Source organism: Topomyia yanbarensis, chromosome 3 (assembly GCF_030247195.1).
Source record: "Topomyia yanbarensis strain Yona2022 chromosome 3, ASM3024719v1, whole genome shotgun sequence".
Lineage (NCBI taxonomy): Eukaryota > Metazoa > Arthropoda > Insecta > Diptera > Culicidae > Topomyia > Topomyia yanbarensis.
In genome coordinates this window covers 278,397,664-278,420,212 of record NC_080672.1, presented here as the reverse complement: position 1 = coordinate 278,420,212, position 22,549 = coordinate 278,397,664, and the positions used below count along the sequence as shown (strand labels likewise).

Sequence of the window (22,549 nt, the reverse complement as noted above, 5' to 3'; positions counted from 1 at the left end):
CTCGCTCACTACAATTACAGAAAATACTGGAAATGTCATCCACTAAACCACCGCTTAAGGCCAATTGCAGCGGGCCGTGACTCTGAATGTGATTATCATTATGCGGTTCAGATATATGCGTGCTTAGCGACGATCGCGTGTTTTATCGTGAGGGGCTCGAGCGTTTGTACGTTAATGTGTTTGATCGCGTGTGCGTTTGCTAAAGTGTGTATGAATCTGATAATGAATTTTCGATATACGGTTCAGATGCTAGAAAAAAGTGAGTTCTTCCATATCACCAGAGTTCCCGGTCATTTTGCCATGGAACGTGTTGTTCAGTGGATATGAGCGTTATTTGTTGATTGGTCCAATTGAATGTATGGACCTAAGTTGCTAGGACGGATGTCAAAGTTTGCGTGTCGTAACCGATTCATGGTTGCTAGGACAGATGTCAAAGTTTGTGAGTTCGCGTTTGAGACCGCGTTTGTATCTTCGTAAGTACTAAAGCGTACACTTTATCACCGGGGTGTTATCAAGTTTGCCCGATAGCGGGCGTAGGTTTGCGTTGCTTATCGCGAAGGGCTTAAGCGTTCGTATGTTAACGTGTTTGCTCGCATGTATGCGACAACGCAGGTATAAATTCGATTTTATAGCCGTGTGGCTATTGACATATTCGCTTGTGTTCTTCGATGGTCACGCAGACCGTCATTCTGATATTTTATTTTCGGTTTAGATTCTGACAAAGAGTGAGTTACCCCATATCAATACAGTTCCCAGTCATGTCGCCATGGAGCGAGTGGTCTAGTAGATATGAGAGCTATCTTTTTATTTGATTGGTCCAATTGAAGCCATAGACCTAGACTTCTGGTACCGAGCATAGAGACTTTTGGAGGTGACCGATTCATGATTGCTCGAGCGTGGGAGTTCGTAGGTTCATGCTTGAGACCGCGATTGAAAAATTATAAAAAAAATATTATGCTGAGACTTATCACCGGGATGTTATCATGTTTGCGAGAACGCGGGTGTAAGTTGAGTAGATGATCACGAAGGGCTCAAACATTTGTATGTTAACGTGTTTGTCGCGTGTATGTGACTTCGCGTGTATAAATTGGTATTTTTTGTAGCCATGAACGTGTTGTTTAGTCAATATGAGCGTCATTTTTTGTTTGACCCATCTGAAGGCATCGGACCAATGCTTTTAGGCCCAACGATTGAAACTTCTGGACGTAACTGATTCCTGATCGCGTGAACACGGGCGTTTGTATGTTCACTTCTGAAACCACGTTTGTGAATTTATAAGTGCTGAAAAGTTCAGTTAGTCACCGGGGTGTTATCCTGTTTGCGAGATCGCGGGCGTAGGAGTGCGTGGACGATCGCAAAAGGACTCGAGCGTTTCGATGTTAACGTTTTTGACGCGTGAGCTAGCGTGTATGTAACTTCTCGTGTGCGCATTATTTTTTATAACTATGTAGCCATTCGCATTTTCGCGTGTTCTTGAATGATCGTGCGCGGCCCGTGAATCTGATTAATTTTCAGATGCTAGAAGAGAATGAGTTCTTCTATTTCACAATAATTCTCGATCATGTTGCTTTGGAACGTGTTGTCTAGCGAATATGAGCGTCTTTGTAGCCTGTTGATGAACCACAGAAAACTGAATAAAAAATCTTTTTCCCTATTACTTTGAAGAAAAATGAGCGGATGAGATTTTTCAGTTTTCATGAAACCATTTTCCGAAACTAGAACTTTTTTCTATTTATTGCGGTTCATCGAGTAACTACAAGTCTAAGCCTTACAAAACTTATTGAATTTTCCGTACCAGACAATTTTATCGAGAGTTATCGTGATCGCAACGGGCTCGTCGACTTGGAAATGGTATGTGTGGCTCTTTGTGACTGGAAATATTTTTTTTAGGATTACCCATTGTTCTATCATATACGCCAGCTCTGCAATCATTCCCTGACCCAGTTGTCACAAATACTCAGACGAACACATACACAACACAAATAGACATACGACTACCACATAACAATTGTACACTAGTACTAAAAACTACAATTATTATAACCCCACCACCAATAGACTCCTACACTCACATTTTTTAATTACCCTGTGCACGATAACCGATAAATCGACACACAATGACCCACACTGCGAGCCGTGTCCACAGACACTGCCAACCCACGTCGACCCACCAGTCGGCCACACCAGCCCGCACAGCCCAAAGGTTGACTTTAAGTTTGGGCTGACGCAGAGTATGATACGACACAAAACATAAAAAGGCCTATAGCCACTGTCGGTCTCCTTGTTGCATCACTATCGAATGCGTAATGCAATAACTATCTTAAAGCAGTTGTCCGTCATATGTTCTATAAAACTGATGCACAAATATGCTTGATGATGTACGAAATTCAAAAAAGCAAAAAGGAAAGCAAAATTTTTGGAAAGTGAATTCTTTCAATAATAGAAGCTGATGTTTTGATGTTTTAGAATATAATGTTCATCTCCAAACCTCAGAAAATCACCTAGAGGTAGCAAAAATAATGAAAATTGTGAAATAAATTATCGCTCAATGTCTAGCAAACAACAAAAAGAGCGGCTTAACCGTAGAAATATTGTAAATCAAATAAGTAAATATTTTACATTTCTTTGAACATTGGAATTGTAACACTTGTCTTAAAAATTTGGTTTTCCATGAATTTCCCTAGATGCTAGATGTTTAAATTACTTTTACGATGAGCAATATCCATAAAGTTTCGTTTTTATGACAATATTTTGTACTGTAAAAGACTCATCTATTCATTTAAATAGCGGGAAGAGTGGTTATAATAGTACTAATATTCGAAAATTTCCTTTCTAAAAGTTGGAGATGGTGTAGCAGTCATTAGGAAATTGATAAAAACATATTTTAAAAGACTGTCGAAGACACCGGAGCTCTATCACTTGCACTTTTCGCTTCACATAAGAATGACCAAAAAGGTAGGGTATTTCTTAAGACAACATGGTTATATTTATAACTTTTGCAGTTTTGATTTTTCATTAAGAAGACTCTTGGAATACTTTCAGATATTTTGCAGGAGGACAGCTTGTGTCAAAAACGTCTAGCTTCTTAGCCTACAAAGTCATATGGCATATTCGCGTGGATTTTGAATGTATGGTTCAGATGTTAGAAGAGAATGAGGTCCACAACTGACCAGAGTTCCCAGCAATATCGTCCTGAGAATTGTTCTGTGAGCGTCATCATTTTTTTTTGATAATGGTCCAACTGAAAACATGGACCTAGGCTGCTAGGACCGAAGGTAACGCTTTCGGGCACGACCGATTCATGATCGCGTGGAAATGCGCGTTTGTGCAATCGCACTCGAGGTCGCCTTTATAAATTGCAGGTATTCGAGAGCGCGTGGATGATCGGACTTGCATGTTCGAGTTGGTGACCAAGGTTGTATTATCGCCCAGGTCTCGATCGTTTATATGTTAAAGGTTTTGATTACGTGGGCGTGTATTTCGCGTTTATTTTCTGCATCTAAATTAACTACGGAAAGTGCATTCTGTTTTATTCCGATTGTGTATCTGATATAACTCACCCATCTTTTTACGCTATAGAGTAGGGGCGTCGAATTTCAAAACCGCGTAAGAACGTAACGCGTAATAAAAATATTATTAAATATTATTGCAAACCGAATAAATAGCGCCTTGCGTGTATCAAAACAAATTATATAATATTTTGTCGATAAACTGAATTAATTTTCAAATTCATTTATAATTCGGCCTGCAATCAATGGAGTGCGTACAAATTGGCATCAACATATTTGCTTCGTTGTTAAGAACCAAAACAATAACACAAATGCCCTGAAAACGGTGTAATGCTCGTGTTTCAGCGCAATGAAAACTCGAATCGAGTGCTCCTATTGTTGTGCTACCATTTGACTTAAAGCATTGAACAAAGATGGCAGACACTGCTCTAACCAACGGTATCAAATGGGTAGGGTGATATTAGAAATATGGCGAAAATAGGCTCAGTACCCTATCTTCATTATGGCGATTCAAGATATTCTAAAATGATGTTCTTACATGCAACTATCACTCTATCAAACCGTACACCAAGATAAAATCATCATCTAGATTGCTTGCTTAACATTGATAACTTATTGTAACAATCATTCCTTGAAAGCAACAATGCACTGCTGCCTCTATGAACAACATGTCCGACAATCGATAACATCTTCACGAGCTTCTATAGATATTAGACGACGATAGGACCACCCACAAACCAGTTGTACATATTACTTCGAAGTTGTCAACCGTCTACGTTATCACCATCACCGGTATCGAGCGATATACGCTGGTACCACCAATCGGATCCTGACATCATCACTGGATGCATGTGACGTCGATTCATTGAACAGTGGGGTTGCTCTTAAAAAGGATTTGCTCCTACACGTCTATTGTTTCCTCTTGCATATTTTAACATATGAAATAACAGACATAATAAATCAATCCAAACACTTGCTAGACCGATAAGCTCAAGCACACTTTTTGCGAGCGTCGTATATCCTTCCATTTCATCAATCAGTTTTCACTCCCACTAGATTGTATATTTTTGGGAACATAAAACATTTATGTTTTCCATTACCATTTATTGCCACCATCATAGCAGGCTGTAATTTCAAAAAATAATTTATTCGTACACAATATCATATCAAAGGTCCATGGTGCAAAGCATGGGAGACGACCATTGACCGACTGTGCTGAATCGCTCAGTCTTATTTTCATAAAGCATAATAGGTGGCCACAATTAAAATTCGCACACAGTTTAAATAAATAGCTTGTACAATGATACCATCAAAACTTTTCAAAAATTTTTGATGAGCATGCCGAATTTCTTGGAATTATAGTAGATTAGATTAGCCCCAACTGGTGCAACGATTTGCTATTCATTTGCGTATCGCTTGTTCAAACGCCTTGCCCTTGGTAATGTTGACCGGTTAGGTTGATTTACTATACATGTCAAAAGTTGAGTGGCACAGCTGCCGCAATTTGTACATAACGACATCATTACTGAATAACTACTTCGTCAAGGAAAATTCTGAAAAGAACAAATCTCAATTTTTCTATTGGTCAATAACTTTCATCATTATTTTTCCGACGAACTCGAAAGAATCTTAAAAGTCCAATGTAGAGAAAACATAAAATCCCGAATGGACGAATAAGTGGCATTCCCCATTACCTAGCTCGTCGGTGCGTTCGCATACCTGCTCATAATGCGTTGTTTTATATTTTCGATAGTGCTTGTATGTGGGTTCTGAAATTTCTGTGGTATATTATTAGATAGTTTGTCTATTCATTGAAGAAACAACAAAACAAAATTGTTTTCTTGATCTTATGAAGGAAGATAAGATGAAAAAAAACATTTCCGATTTGTTCAATTGTTTTGGTATGTTTTATTTTAGAGTTCTACGGGGTGGCAACACGAAAGCGATACACTTAAAAAAATAGTAAAATCCAATCCAAAAAGATTTTTTTATTTCTGTTTCATGTGTAATAACATGTAAAAGTAGGCAAGTTACAACGTATTTAATTCTGTTAAGGTATGTTGCCCTAGTATTTGATTACGGCCCGTAAACGCTTTTCCAGATCTATTTTTATTATTAGTTCTATCCAGCAAATCATACTAACGGAATATAACGGAATCTTTGCGACCTTGGTCACACTACGAAATGCCATACTCTTCTCCATAACCCAAAGCATTTTGTCATCCATATTAAATTCTATAAAAAAATCATTATCATTTTCTCCTGCATGTATCTCTATTATTCTTCAATCAATTTTTATCAAATGTACCTTGTTGAACGTGGGAGATTCTCAGGAGCAAAATGAAAGTAGAATTATTGTCGGTAAAATTCAGAAGCTTTATTTTTTGACATTTGATCTAAAAACCTCACTTTTTCCATTAAATGTCCTAATACCCCAACTTTCTATATTTTTTCTGAGATGAAACTTGTACCATGTGCTGCCTGAGCGAATATTACACTAGTACCTAGTAATGATATAAATATTTTTTTTTATTAAATGGAGTTAATATCTGATATGTGCAATATATGTAGGTAAAATAAAAATTTACCAAGATTTCAAGCGACCAAAGTTTAACAAGTAAGATCTTTGACAATTTTTAGTGTTTTTTATTTCGGTTTTGAACCCTGAAAATATACAGGTGATCCACACATATTACATATTTTTGGAAACGGCATACCAACACCTTTTGAACTGGTTAGAGGTTTCAATGACTGCAAGATTTTCTTGTTAAAACTCACACAAGTTTCTCGGGATAACTGAACAGATTTGCACAAAATTAGTTCAAATTAACGATACAACGCTCCTATGAACTGCTATTGAATTTTTAGTTGCTCAGAAGTCCGTTATTGGAGTTACGGGTTGAACAGAGCGAAGCAAATTCTCATACAAACTGGTACCACCATGGAGTCCAAATAATGTAATACTCATTAAAATGGATGCAACATAACATGTATTCGCGGATCTAGATCCCTAAGGGACCATTCATAAACCACGTAGACCGAAATTTGAGAATTTTTAACCCCCCCCCCTACCCACTAGCAGAGCTTAGTAGACTTTTAACAAACCTCCTCCCCACGCCAAAAGTCTACGTAGACTTTTATTTTTTTTATTCGCGGGAAATGTGAAATTAGCAAGAAGCACATTATAATGTTCAGTTAAAAATTACCGTTCAGATTTATTTCAAGCTTTTTAAATATTAAAGAAAGGTTTTTCACATTGGTTTTTTGTCTATGATTGATCAAATCAGTTAAAACCAATTCAAGGTGCTTTCCAATGTTTGTGTAGCAGCATACTTCTTTTCAAGGTTAGTCACTCAAGTATATGTGAAAAGATATATTGCTATAACGAGTTCAAAATTTGGCGACCTACACCAACAATCCAGATTTGCTAAACACTTTTTTAACCTTACTGGTGCATTCAAAATTGTTAAATTATAAGAAACAATTACAAAATAATACTGTCGATGTGTACTATCATCTAGACTAAACTAATGAACCAAACATGCACATCAATATCACTTTTCGTGAACAAATTTCAATATTTCTAAGATAATAAGATATTCTAAATTGCCTTATATGATTAAGGGAACGAGGCTAATTAAATCTTCTTAAAAATATTTATTTTTCTTATGTAATTAATAGCCATATCACCTGAGAGTATTATCGCAAAGTATCAAAGTTTAACTCTGAATATTTTCGAAGATAAATATAGTAGAACCGGTTTGCACGGAGTTCCTTAGGGTCAAGACGTAAAATTTACCGGGTGTTTAAAGAATTTGAAATCAGTGTAAATGATTGCAAGAGAAACTGATTAACTCGAGTAAACACTTTGTTGTAGAAGTTCAACTACACTACTGCTTTAACCACCGAAATCAATAAATAAAAAATAAAACAATTAATCCACTTACTGTTAAAAATCGGGTGTTTTGTTGTTACAATGATGGTTGTAATGCTTAACTTTGACCATTTTTTAAACTTTTTATGGTTCTTGCATTAATGGTCCATGCATGTCTGTTAACTAGTGGTGTCTCAGATGATTTCACAGTCAAAATCTTCCGTCGAGAAGAATTTTGGGCGATCGTCTTTGGAACTGTCATTTTGTATTATTCATAGATCGAAACTATATCAAAATATACGCAAGAAATAATAACATGTGAGGTTGTCCAAAAAAATCGTGGGATCTGGGTTGAGTGGTCGCTTAACGAGTAGTTACCTCAATAGTGTACTAGCTTTGAAGTGTCTGCATAAATACAGCTAGCTGAATAGACCAATATTTTGAACACAACTCTCTTTAAATCCCATTTATAATTAGTAATACGAGAACAATAAAAAATAAAAGTCTACGTAGACTTTTTCTAAGACCCCCGTCCCCCCTCGGAGACAAACGTAGACTTTTGCCAGACCCCCCCGTCCCCCTTATGAGTCTACGGGGTTTATGAACGGCCCCTAATGATCATTCAAATTAGCCTTGACCACATTGGCCATTTATGGCGGTTCTTGATGCCCCTGGGGAACTTGCCTAGTTCCTAAGTTAATGCCACACCTATTTCTCAGCGAATTCTAGTCCGATTTTTAAAACCTTAGTTTCAAATGAAAGATACATAATTGCCATTGACTGCTATTGCATTCCATTCAGATCTGCCTTTTGGCACCGGAGTTACAGGTTACTGTTACACTGCCGTCACATCGGAATTTTCCATATAAACCAGTACAATTGTAATTTTTCAAAGGTTGAAAATTTATTTAACATCAAATTACTGATTTGATGTCGTGCACAATGCAAACGGTACAATCTGACAACAAATTTTACATGGAATTATCCAATTCAGGCTTAGATAATTTTTTCGTGCCATTTGGAAATTAGAACATTGCACGAATGGATTTACCACCCGGTTCGGATATTTATGAATTTCACCCACAATCGCAGATCCTGTTATTCCCTAACACAATACTACAAAAGATATTTAAATGAATTTTCACGCTAATAATAACTTCTAGTTATTATTAGCGTGAAAATTCATTAAAATATCACATAATATATTGTAGTATCTAATAAGGTTGACAAGGATCAAACTTCATCAATTACCATAAAAAACTATTTCCTACCTTCTTTGACACTCTTCGTGTTGTTTTGCTGCGGTGTTGTTGTGTTGCCATTACCGCTACCAACACTGCCTCCACCGCCGCCGCCACCGCTACCACCACCACCACCACACAATATGCCGGCACTGCCGCCGACCGTATTCCCACCACCCCCGCCGACGCTACTGACAACACCAGATGATTGATTTTTATCCACTGAACAATACATATTTTACTCTGTTGTAACTTACACTACACACACAATTATAAACTATTACCACAATACAACACACTGAAACTTTTTCCTTCTTTCTTCAGCGTGCAGCTTCGATTTTTTATTAATATTTTGCCTTATATCAATCACAATTCACGGTTTTATAACTTTTTTGACTACTTCTAATCACTAATACACTCTTTTTGCTGTAATGACTCTTTGCTTTTGCTCCTATAATTTACGTCACTTTATTCTTGTTTGTGCAGGGATGTCAGGTTGAATGTTTCTTTGGGGATCACATTTGAAGTTCAGGAAATCTGCAAAAAAAACAAAAATTTTAGAGTATATCAATTTCAACCTCTTTAAAATAAAAAATAAGCGGACATATTTACACCAGAGTATGCACTGGTGAATTTTGATGAATGGCTCGAGCAGATAAGCAATAAGAATAGCTTTATTGGTCGGTGTTTGTTACAAAACTAGAAATACACCTGAATGATAATTTTTTATATAAACGCCATAAAATATTTTACAAATTTTCCATCCTTTGCAATTTAAAAAGTCTAAATGTCTACGAAGACTTTTGAGGAGGGAGGCGGGATTAATTGATGAAAAGTCTACGCAAGTCTACGATGGAGTCCAGTCAATAAATATCAAATTTAGGTCTACATGGTTTATGAACGGGTCCCTTATGTTATACATCTTTCAAAGCTTAACATAATCTTCTACTACTTCAAATACTTTCTACTATCCGTTTGAATTCGGCAGCGTTTTTGAAAAACATTGTCCTTATTTAGGTTTCGAATAATTTGGAATAAAGACAGTATTGGAGCAAAAACGATACAATTGCGCTGCCCATAACAGCATAAGAGTCCCATGTTGAAAAACAGCAAGCCGAGAAAAACGCTGTTCAAGATTGTCCCATCCATTGAGCCAAATGGATGGGACAACCATGTTTTGGTATTTTTTTATATTTTCCGAAGAAACCCGGTAATCTTATTTGTGCAGTGTGATTTAGTGGTGATACAGAATACAATCCAACGGATAACTCATTTTCGACAAAAATCCACAAGGGACTCTTATGCGTTTATGGGCAGTGCAGACGCCACCTTATCCGCATTAGTAATTTTGAACTTATTGACGGATCTTGTTTGCTGTATAATATTGCTTTGTAAGGTGCTACCGAAGAAGCTGGGATTGATACGGGCCGTTCGATTTCATTTTCTGGCTCCACCGACAATATTCATAGCTTTGGGTCGAAGTTGGAGAAAAACATTAAACTGCAAAGGGTGGAACAGGCCATAAGTCCATCAAAGACAAAATACATGATAACCACGAGGTTATTCACCATACTCAGATAGCATCTATTTTTAATGATAAATATTTTGAAGTGAATAAAAAAACACATCTCGTCTATTTCGCTATTTCGGCGATGACAGATTTTTCACAATTTTTTTCATTTCCCTTGTCACCTTTGGCTATGATTATTGGCAATGTTGTATGGAAAAAGCAGAGGCGACGCGTGGTTCCACCGTCAATCTGTTCAATATACCACAAGGACCCTTAAAACGTCACATTCATCTCTAATGCGATTCGATGAGACTTTTTTGTTCAGCTGATTTTTTCGTTGTCTTTTTCATCCAACATCTAACGAATAGGACTAATGAAAAATATTCGTTGACAGAAAACTGTTCGCAGGAGCTGACCAAAAGAAATTTGTTGTCAAAACCCACCAGTTAATTGTCCAATAAACGTCTTGTAGAATGCTTAATTTTCGGTAGAAGAAGAACAAACAATACCTATATAACATTTCCGAGAAGACTACCACTTAATACGAATGGAAAATGATTTCTTAACTGAAGCATAAGCAATACAACCATGTATAAAGGGATTATTGAATAGTTATATATTGTTGTACGATTTAAATCATCTTGCAATGTAGAAAATTATTTTCTATACACCGCGAATCATTCGTCCTTCTGTTTAAGATAGATTGAAACATTTGTCAACCGGTTTAAAATCATGCCTTAATTCTTTCAAATTTGATAGAAATTTGAATGTTCCACATGCAATTCATTAAATCCAGAAAACTTATTTTCCTCGCACATAGCTCTCGTTTTGCTCACAGCTCCAATACCCATATGTACATTCCAGCAATGCACGCTGGTTCAATATTTGATTTGAACCGGTGCAAAAGAGAATAGAAAGAGCCTCGCCCATGACACTCACGCTGCTATTCCAGCCGCCGCGCATGCAGCTGCTCCATCCATGAACAAAATTCGGAGAACGAATCATGCAGGAAGTGCAAAACTTTGTTAAAGGAAAACCTCTTCCAGGTAATCTGCTGAGCATAACATTAGCACTCTTCCGGCATTTGCACTACATGTCCAGCTCACTGTAGCCGTGTTTTATAAGCCGTCCGTTTTTTATACTCAGTTTCACTCGTGAATCATATGTTGACATCATTCTCATTTTTCTGTTGAGCCGTCAATTACACACTTAAATTCGATTTCGCTGTTCGGTAATTTCATTGACGAAAAATTTTGGTAAACGTTCTTTATCACTGGTTTTTCGGCAAACAGAATTTATCTTACAGAAATTTCGTTGAATTGTACCGGACATTTTGTTATATACGAACTTTTTTACCGAACCCTATAAATAGAAGTACAATGCGGTTAGTCAAAACGGATTATTCCCGACTACGGTAAAAACGATTACCGAATTTGTTGTAAATATAATGCTCGTTTATCGAATATCGTTAATCAGTTAGTTCACGAAAATAAACTGTCAAACCGCGGCTATTTATGATTTTACAGTGTTTTTAGTGTATTGCTATGTGTGTTGTTTAGTCGAATGTAGGTGAATAAAGGATAACCTGATGGCAGCTTAAAGATAGTGTAGAGTGCCTCATCGAAATTCCCCATAAACCGTAAGTATATTAATTATCTACTAAAACCTGATGCCACCGCAGCCGCTCCGTTCTATTGCATATAACCCTTCATTGACCGCAACTAAAACCTTTTCAGGTGTTTCCCCATGATGTGTTAAATACATTTTATCGAAAATGATTTGTACCAAAGATATAAGCGATAAAAAATGAAAAATTGCCAACTAGTGTTGTTCCAAAACAAATATCCGAAAGCCCTTTCTTAATTTTTTTTATTGAAAATAAAAACTGGAGCCAATCGATAGCTGTTTTACTAAAATTACCGAGCTATTCGGAAGTTTTTTGAGATCATCGAAAAATTTAATTATCGAACGATCTGTAATTAATTGAATTACCGAATGTTCAGCTGTTGAAAATTCGGCAAAAAATTACCGAATTCTGCAAAATTTTCTAAGTGTGTATGCTTTGCGATTTAACTTAAATACCCGTCCCTGCGTCTGCGATTCCTACACAAAATTTTTGACTTCAAGTGTCGGAAGATACCCATGAAGCGTAGTCGTCAAGCCCTCTTGGTAGAGGTCCTAGTTTGTATATTTGGGATTACAATAAGCGACGATATCTAGCGAGACGCTTAAATGATCAAAGATGATGTACTTATGATCAGATAACGACAGTTAGAGCTCGTTCGGTACGAGCCAGTTTTCCAACTCATGCGTAATACCGCCAGATCAGAGAGTTACGTCTAACACCTCTTCTCTGCCAGCTCTTGCAAAAATGTTGGACGATTTCCTACATTAAGTATGTGCAGTTTGTACTAATTAAGTATTCCATCAATTCGGTATCTCTCAAATTGATATCTGCGCTGCTCCAAATTATGTTAGTAGGCTTGTAACTGACTACCAAAACCCTAAGTCCTATTCGACTTTTTACTCCGTGATTAACATCGTTATCACATGTCACTAGTGTCTCAAGATATGAGTTCATCGACGACCGTACCCTATCCTTTTCCACCACGCAACTAACACCACTATCTCGTGCTCTACCAACTATCATGTATTTTGTCTTGGTAAAGTTTCTAATCAGTCCGATTCTCGTAGCATCTCTGCTAGAAGATATAAATGCCTCTTCCACTGCTCTACGATCAACACTGACATCGATACGAATCAGCTCAACCAATTTTGTCGGTGAGTCTTGTTCAAACATTATCTGCCACAGTTTGTTTTGTTTCACCGAATCGTACACCTTCTTAAAATCCACAAAAAGATGATGACACCGCAAGTTGTTTTCATGCTATTTATCCAGGATTTGTTACAGGGTACATATCTGGTCCGACGTTGATCGTCCCTCTCGAAGTCCACGACGCCGACGAAGGGTTCAGCCAATGGGCACATTTTGCTAAACAGTTATATCCGGCTATAACCAGTCGACCCCAAATTTTGCAGTTATTTGGAACCCCAAAAGGAACCATAAACGGGTTTGCTGCAAAAATGACCATATTTGGAAAATTCCTGCAGATCGCATAACTTTTCGGATAACACATTTTTATGTGATGTTTTGGGATAAAAAATTAACTGAAAATGTTTGGCATTTCAAACATTTTTTTTCCAAATTTGAAGCTTTGTGGAACAATATTAAGCGAGATTCATTTTGCCGTAGTGTATTGTATAAGCAAATGAAAAGTAACTCGTAGTTTTTGGGTACTTTATTTTTTAACCTACTCTTTGTACTGTTTTTTTTCTATTAAATTAGGCGTAAATATTCGTTTATATCCGTGAGTATGCACATTAAAATAAATAAGTATGTTTTGTAAAGTGATGTATTAGATGGTGTCCAAAAAGTTTTAGAATAAACTTAAGTTATACAGCAAATGTCATAAAGTAAGTTACCCCTACTAACAGGGTGCTCAAATCAACTTTTTTGCTTCGAAACCAGGTGGAACAGTTATAGTTAAGTCAGTCCTAGTACGGTCGAGTGGGTAGTTTAGTGTGTGTGTTCTAGAATGATCGCGCGGCTCGTGAATATAATACTTAATTTTCGGTAATATGCGGTTCAGATGCTAGAAGAGAGACCCCCGATACCACTGGAGTTCCCGGCCATGTCGCCATGGAACGCATTGTCTAGTAAATATTGCACAGTTCACACCAAAACGAACTACACAGTTTGAAAGTGTGATGAATCAAAAGTGCAACTCCTTTGACCTGACAGATTTTTGGCATTGAAAAGTGTCAGTGTTTTTTTTACTTTTACTATCTGGAAGGTTAGCATGGCTGCCAATCTCGCTATTTTTATAATAGATTTGATGGAAAAAGTAATTTTTTGTTGATTTTCTATCATTTAATTTGGCAACAGTGAAAAAAGTGTAATAGCGGAATGCATCAAAAATCCAACTTCCAAAGCAATAAACAGTATGAGTGTAATTTTTATCTAGGCTGCTAAGATCGGGGGCAAGGATGCCGGATGTGACCTATTCATGAACGTGCGAGCGGTGGGTTAATGCTTGAGATCGCGTTTGTAAATTTATAAGTGCTAAAACGTTCATCTAATGACCGGGGTGTTTTAATGTTGGCGAGATCGCGGGTGTAAGTATTTGTGGATGGTTGCGATTGCATGTTTTCGTTTTTGGCCAGATTTGTGTTATCGCGAAGGCTAGGCGCGTTTATACGTTTTGAATGAGAGATTGTGAGTGTATATGAGATTATATGCAATTGTGTTAATGAGGGCTAGTATGAATCTAAGTGAAGATATAGTAATGAAAGGAAAAATAACGTTCCGAATATAGATAAAGATGCAAAGAGATTAACTTAAAGCGCATAAATTGACTGATATTTATACAAATTTGGATTTGAATTGGTATGATCCCAACACTGGCTAATTCACTTAAGTTTAACACAGTGCAAATTGAATATTTAATGCATTACAATGTGCATTCAAGATGCGTGAAACATTGCAGAAAGCATACAAAAAAATTCTTTTTGTCGTCATGATTTCATAGTATAAAGTAATTCACGTTTTAAAAATAGTTACTCAAAGAGTACTTCCCCCAGCAAATGAATCGATGCGTTTTTAAAAGAAATTTAAACAATCAAACAAAGTCGAAAGCCGCAAAACTATCTGACACTTGTGGAAAACGTAACAGCAATCATTCAATAACTGATCGTTCGATTACTGATCTATAGTAAGTTAAAAAACAGTTAAATGTTCAAATAGACGTCAAACGTAATTTGACATTTTGATGTCGAAACTACAAGGGGGCAATCATTTTGGCAAATAAATAATGCTAATTGTAATTTGTAATTTATTTATCAGCAGAACGAAAACTTGTCAATGTTAATCTAAATTTGTTAATTCTAATGGATTTGTTGAAAAGCGGAATTAGTTCAGTATCTTTTAAGGTAGGTTTAGATAATGGGAAACATTTACCCATTTAAATATTCAAACTAAAATCACACTTTTCTCTCTTTCTATTGATGTGCACTGGTATAGTGAAGTGCACTAGTTTTGCTTTTTCAAGCTGAAGTGTAGATAACCGGTGCTCTATTAACACTTCTGCTAGAAAGTTGACTCTCCACTACACTAGTCATTCGAGGATTCATCTAGGGAGAGGTAGTTATCATTAAAGGCACCCTATACACAGACTTGCGGAGACAAAAGCAATAAAACTAGCAACTATGGACATTTCTCGGCATCACGGAAGATCCCATAAGCTTTGCATGGGCTTCCCCTCTCAATACCCTAAAGTTACTTTAATGACTTATGCTGTCGGAAGCTTTGCAAAACTTGTTAAATTTCCCGTATCAGACAATTTTATCTAGAGTTATCGTGTTCGCCGCGGCGCTCCTCGATTTGGAAAATGTTGGACGTCTACTTTTGGAACGCTCGTACCCGGTCAAACCATTCGAAATTTAATTCGGAATTCTGAATGGAGTCAGTATGGATTCCAAACCAAATGCAACAACCGATTCTGAAACCGATTGAGTCGGAATCGGTTGTGGCATTTGATTTGGAATCCTTTCTGACTCCATTCAGAAATCCGAACCGGTTCCGGAATGAGTTTAACTGGGTATGTGTGACTGAAAATATTTTTTTTTCGTGCACATTGAATGTATAAAGCGATCCTAACATTACACAAAAGATCTATTGTTGCCTTGCCTTCAAAATCGTAAAACAAAATAACTTTCGTTTTGAGCACTTTACACCAGACGCTCCCCTTACTGTCTCGATTATTACGAAGATTGATTGACTATATTGGAAGTTTTCACTAAAAATGTAAGCGAAAGTCGCACCCACACGTGTCATAGGTGTGTATTGATGACAAAATTTATATGACGTGTCATAAACGTGCATGGAAAATTTTCCATGTAAATAAAGCATCAATTATTAACTTTTATTCATATCTTTGGCTTCATTTGGTCTATAAACAATCGGTGAGATGCATTTTGAATGAAGTGAGTCAGGAAATCTTTGACTTAGGCAATCCATGAGACGTTTCTGATCAGCTGATTATTTCTTGTTTACTTATTCTGACGTTACTCCGAGGGGTGCGACGTTCGGCAATATCTTTGATTCAATCCAACATCAAACGCATCGGACTAACAAAAGTTGTTTGTCGGACGAGTTTTTCTGTTCACAGGAGTAGTTTTGTTGACAGAACCCCCCGCTGAATTGTCAAACAAACGTCTAATGGATTGCCTAATAGAGTACTTGACAATCTAAAACCGTATTAGTGTGGTCAACGGTTTGTTTTCCTCCACTTGTCATAGATGGTGGAAAACAAATCGAAAATAACTTTTCGGTCGATTATTTTCATGATTGAATCTGACCAACCGAAATTGTACGTCTCCCGAATAAGTTCTACACCCGAATAGAAATGTACAGTAACAAAACCATGAATTTCATTGTGACAGTACAGTAATTTTACAGTATTTTACAGTAAGCTTTAGTGTTATGCTACAATACAAAAACAATAAAATTTAACGTTTTTATAGTAAATTTCAATGTAAAATAGATTTTTACAGTGAAAAAAGGGGGTAGTTATGTATCTTAACATTAAAAAAATCAATTTTTCTCCATACATTTTTTCTGGAAAACGGCAAAATTTAATGTGAATGCACTGTATCAGTTTTTTGCTGAACCGTGAAATTTATTTTTACATGAAATTTAATTGTAAATCTACTGTGAGAACTTGGCATCGAACAATGTTGAAACAGTAATAACTATAATATTAACTGTTTTATGATTGTTTGTAGGATAAATGCTATTGTAAAATTCTATCCGGGCAGCGACATAGAACATTTCAACACCATTATAAATACTTTACGTAAACTAATTCAAATATTTAAATTGGTTGACAGTTTTATATATGACAGCTGGAGGAAAACCTAAGACAAGACGTGACAATCGGCTTCTTATTTTTCCTTCGGCAGTCTTCTTTTCGCACATTATCACCCTGCCGAAATCTTCCGAAGTGTTGCTATTTTTATTAATGAAAATGGAGTCTTGTTAATTTATTTTATGCCGACAATATTTTGTATCTTGAATCCACTATATTGATGAGGGGCACCGTTTTCCCATGTTATGGGTGTTTAGTAAGGTTTGATGAAGCCATTTTCTAAATAACTTTAGATTATAGTGTGGTTTCTGTCTTATTTTTGTTGAAGGTAATCATCCAAGTATGCGGTAAATGCATGATAAATACTTGTTCCACTTTGCCGCAAATTTCAGTTCAATTTAGTCATTTTTACTTTTTTCCGATAATAGTTTTATTTGTTAAATGTAATGACAATCTTTTCCTATAAATATAGCAACACTGCCAAACATCATTTTGATAACCCTGCAGTAACATTGTGTACGGTGCAAAAAGTCGGAATCAACCAATCAGGAGCTGGACCATTCTGACGTAAAATTGGAACAAAACGCCCCCCCCCCCATATTGTCACATCTTGTCTTAGTGGAAAACAAACCCCCTACTAGTGTGAGTGAAATCATTTGCATAGAACTCTATAGCAATTTTTCGTTACAGTGTTGCCAAATATGCTATAATCCCAATTTAAAATTTAAACTGCATTTTTCTCATCATTCGCGTATTTTTATTTTGAAAATGCTTATGTCATTGTGTTTCTCAGATAGTTTTACACAGGAAAACATCCAATACAACAAGATAACTTGACCCAATTCCCAGTCATTTAAAGCAAAAAACTCACAATTTCTCAGCACGTTTCTCGCTATATCTCTATAACCAAGCAGAATGTCAAAATTCTGAAAACGCCACTTTGTAGAGATTTTATAGACAAGTAATGTGTCATATCTAACTCAGTTCACCGGAAAATGACGTTTATCATAAGGTAGCACAACAGCGACGAGTTGTCGAAGTTTTTTGCCATATGTGAAGAAATGTCTTCATTTTAAAGACATTCGGATGCCTGGTTGATTTCGGCCAGAATTCAAAAACCGCTTCAGAATCCTGGTCGGTGAACACAAATGAAGAATTTTTTTTTTGAAATGGGAAAACATTTGAAAAATATACCTGCATTAACCCCCAGTGTTTTGATCAAACAGTTACTGCATTAAGAAAAAACCGATTGGTGCTTTGCAAATAAATTTCCCTAGCGGCACAGGCGGTCGGTTTTTTATGTTTATTTCGTTTATTATTATTGTGTCCAAAGCATTAATCAGAACAGTAAGATGGTGAATACATTTAAATTCATCGTTCAATATTATTCAATATTCAATAAGATTTGAGAATTATAGGCCCCGATCAATATATTTGAATTAACAGTTGTAATTGACAAGTTTAAGTTCTGCTTATAAATTAATTAAAAATAGTAAGTGTATTCTGTATATGCTGCACTCCAAAACAATGTAATATACAGGTATGGCGAAGAGGGCACTTTGGTATTCGTAAGATGAATCTTACATGAGTGGTGTGAGTGATCACAAAATAAATCGACTTGCTTTTGTCATACCGTTCGTTCCGCTCCCATTGAATCGTGTGAACGCTATGACGTCGACCCGTGCTTTTGGATTGTTTACATATTAAATATGTAAATAAATTTTTTGGTTGCCAATACTAGCAAACCGTGTGTTCTGCCACACCTATATATATCTCATTGGATCCAAACGAGTACGTCAAATTTCATGGTTTGGATCGAGGGATTGCCCGTCCTATGCTAGGATAGGATCCGCCAGCTGGCTTCTTATATTTTACTAATCCTCTCGCTTTACGTATGCCTATACCTTATCTGATATCATCTTGGGTTTTCACGTCATTTGCAGTTTGAAGCAGGGTGGCCAGATAGAATTCCTTAATTTCGGTAGGGTCACTTAAAGTTTATCGGTAGTTATCGGTAGGCCGGGTAGTTGTCCCAAAAACGTAGTATTAACATAGAATTGTAAAATACTGACAACACAGATCTCAGACCAAATCCAACCCAAAAAATGAATGTTGAGTAGGATGTGTCCAAAATCAATAAAAATCCGTAGTTTTCGGTAGGAATAACATAATATCGGTAGTTTTGCCTTGGTCGTCTGTGAATCGGTAGGGAAGACCAAAATCGGTAGGACTACAGATAAATCGGTAGGTCTGGCCACCCTGGTTTGACGAGACCAAAATTTGACAGGACAATAATTTGATGATGGAACGGTCTATCCCTGAGAATGATCATAGGACCTAGGATAGGATCCGCCAGCTCTGTCCCCTGTTTTTGAACCAATTCTGAACCAGCTCGTGATTGGACGAAAGTGATATAGGCAAACCTTTGGTTTGTAAACTAAAAGTACTAAAGAGCTGCTTGGAAGTGTTGTCATATTGTGATATCAAACATAAAACGACGATTGTTAACTGTGTTGATTTTTTTGTTTTCTCGAGATACCGCTTTCTTTCTATAACATCCGTCTGTAATTATGAAGTGCAGGCATTATTTGGCAGACGAAATCAAACATCCAGAACTGAAGTTCTAGAGAGATCCGGTAGCGCGGTTATCGTGTATTCTGTTCTGTGTGAATGTGAATAATGTGAAAATGCCGCTTTTCGAAATCAACAGGCTGTGTAGCGTTAGTATGAAAATATTTTGAACTTAATGTAAAAATTGTCTTTGTTCCAGTACCGAGTAAATTGGAAGTACTGAGCAAACAGGGAGAGTTATCCCGGAAGTCGCTTCTTGTTCTTTTTTTGGTATTATCGATACAGTTGAATTTTACAGTTTTCAACTGTACGGTGTAAATAGGAGCGTGTATTTTCTACTGCTGTTTTCTCCGAAACGAACACATGTAGTACTGGAACAAACCCATACATTGCTCCAACACAAAAATTAAACCTTGTAGAAAAGTAGTTTTAGAATATTTAAAATAAATCCAAACAGAGAAGATTGTTATTGTGACAGAGGTTGCTTGACTCAGAAAGCAACTTACAAAAATGAAGAGGCATGAAGATATTTTTCGTAATGTCCAACAACGAATATATATTATTTTGTTTTGCTGTATTCCGATGGAAAAAAACGTTATGATCGTTTAAATGCGGATATAAAGACTAAATCTTTGATTTTTCCAGAAGCATGAAATTGGTACATAATATAGAATATTTTAATCAGAACAAATATACGACCGAAACAAAACAAATATTTTGGCAACATTGATCGAGTGGGGGTATGTCGTTTTCAACAGGGATTAGTAAAATATAAGAAGAAGCCAGCTGGCGGATCCTATCCTAGGACGATACGTGACCACTGACATGTTCGATAAGTAGATTTCGATCATGAACCGACAAATGGGCCTAAATAACAAATGTACACAAACGGAGATATGATTAATATCTAAAAGAGGAGTAAAAATACTTCATAAAAAATATAAAAACTCATTTATAAATATTTCACACTTCATGAAAATTAATAAAAAAACAAGACGGCGGATCTCACTTTCAACTGTAAACAAACCGTCAGGCGGGTTACGCCTCTGTATTTCTAAGGTAGTGTATACGGGCGAAATTGACAACATCATTGTTTACAAGGTACGTAAACAGAATCGCCCTAAACAAAAACCAAATGCTTGTTACGCCCCGGGGGAATAACAAATTTTCCCCTCCAATGAGCACGGCGAAAGCCACATTTGATTTTTGTTTTCTGGCGACACTGCATGGCGAAATTGAGAGTCGTCAAAACAAGAGGGCGACTCGAAAATGGCCTAATCAACATTTTATAACAACACGGCGAAATAATTTTTTGTCAATTTTATCAACGAAAACGTTATTATATAAAGCATTTTAGTTATGCTTCCAAAAAACTAGTATTGTTTCAAAGTGTTTCAATACATTTGAAAGCGCAGTATGCAAACACTGTTAAAATACGATTTAATTTTCTGAAGCGAATATTCAAAGCTATCTTTCTCGATTCGATATCATTGCGACTTCGACCCTTTGGTCGATTCATGACCGATTTGGCTTCTCTGGGTGAACCTTTAAACATAAACAACGCATTTGGTCCTAGCTTGTAAATACTGTGAAGACCCGTTTTTTATCAGACTGCTTGGTGAATTTCAGGCTGATAAAACGGGGACATTGACAGAATCAGGACATATATTTTTCTTTCTTTTTTTAATGAACAGAAGCTCTAAAAATCTTCTTTGGTCTCTAGATGTAGCTTTACAACTCCTTCTGATTATTTAGTTAAAATTTCTCTTAAGAGGGTCTGACAGCGCAAAATTGAAAAAAAAAATATTTTTTTTTGCATATTTCGGTTCTCTAAGATAAGAAAAATACGCTCAAGAAAAGATTTACTCGAATTCAACTTAGTTCGTCTGCTGGAGTCTACACAACTACCAACTATCATCTTTAATATGAGGCTGACAAAATCGGGTCAAAAAGCTGATATCGAGGGTAATTCGGGCGCTGATAAAATCGAGTCTTCACTGTATTAGAAAGACCCACAAGATCAGTCAAGCCAACGCATTGAGTAGTATCAAAGTAAAAGCACAGTAGCAATAATAACATGTGAATGGTGTTTTGCAACTTGTTTTCTTGAGATGAGAGCTCTTAACAGGTCGAAATTCGGGCAGCACGCAAAATCTAAAACTCGAAAATGTAAAATACAATAATTCGATCGTGAACCGACAAATGGGCGAAACTAACAAATATACACAAACAGAGATTTGATTAATATCTGAAAGAGGAGTAAAAATACTTTATAAAAAATATAAAAACTCATTTATAAATATTTCACACTTCATGAAAATCAATAAAAAACAAAACGGCGGATCCGACTTTCAACTATAAACAAAAAGCCAGGCGGGTTACGCCTCTGCATTTCTATGGTAGTGTATACAGGCGAAATTGACAGCATCATTGTTTACAAGGTCCGTAAACAGAATCGCCCTAAACAAAAACCAAGTGCTTGTTACGCCCAGGGAGAATAACAAATTTCCCCTCCAGCGAGCACGGCGAAAGCCACATTTGATTTTTGTTTTTTGGCGACACTGCAGGGCGAAATTGAGAGTCGTCAAAACAAGAGGGCGACTCAAAAATGGCCTAATCAACATTTCATAACAACACTCGGCGAAATAATCTGTTTTCAATTTTATCAACGAAAACGTTATTATATAAAACATTCTAGTTATGCTTCCGAAAACTAGTATTGTTTCAAAGTGTTTCAATACATTTGAAGGCGCAGTATGCAAACACTGTTAAAATACGATTTAATTTTCTGAACCGAATTTTCAAAGCTATTTTTCTCGATTCGATATCATTGCGACTTCGGCCCTTTGGTCGATTCATGATCGAATTATTGGTACAAAAATCAATGTTGAAATAAAAATTATGCACATCTAGCAACA

At 36.5% G+C, this 22,549-nt stretch overlaps 1 protein-coding gene across 1 annotated transcript in view; it reads right to left on the bottom strand.

Annotated features, from left to right (window-relative positions):
- Positions 1–22,549, bottom strand: part of LOC131690936 (cyclin-dependent kinase 14) — a 438,487-nt gene that overhangs the window by 415,343 nt on the left and 595 nt on the right. The window contains exon 2 of the mRNA XM_058977020.1: positions 8,655–9,161. Within this exon, the coding sequence (XP_058833003.1) occupies positions 8,655–8,859 (205 nt within the window). The 5' untranslated portion in view covers positions 8,860–9,161. The remainder of the gene's footprint in view (positions 1–8,654; positions 9,162–22,549) is intronic.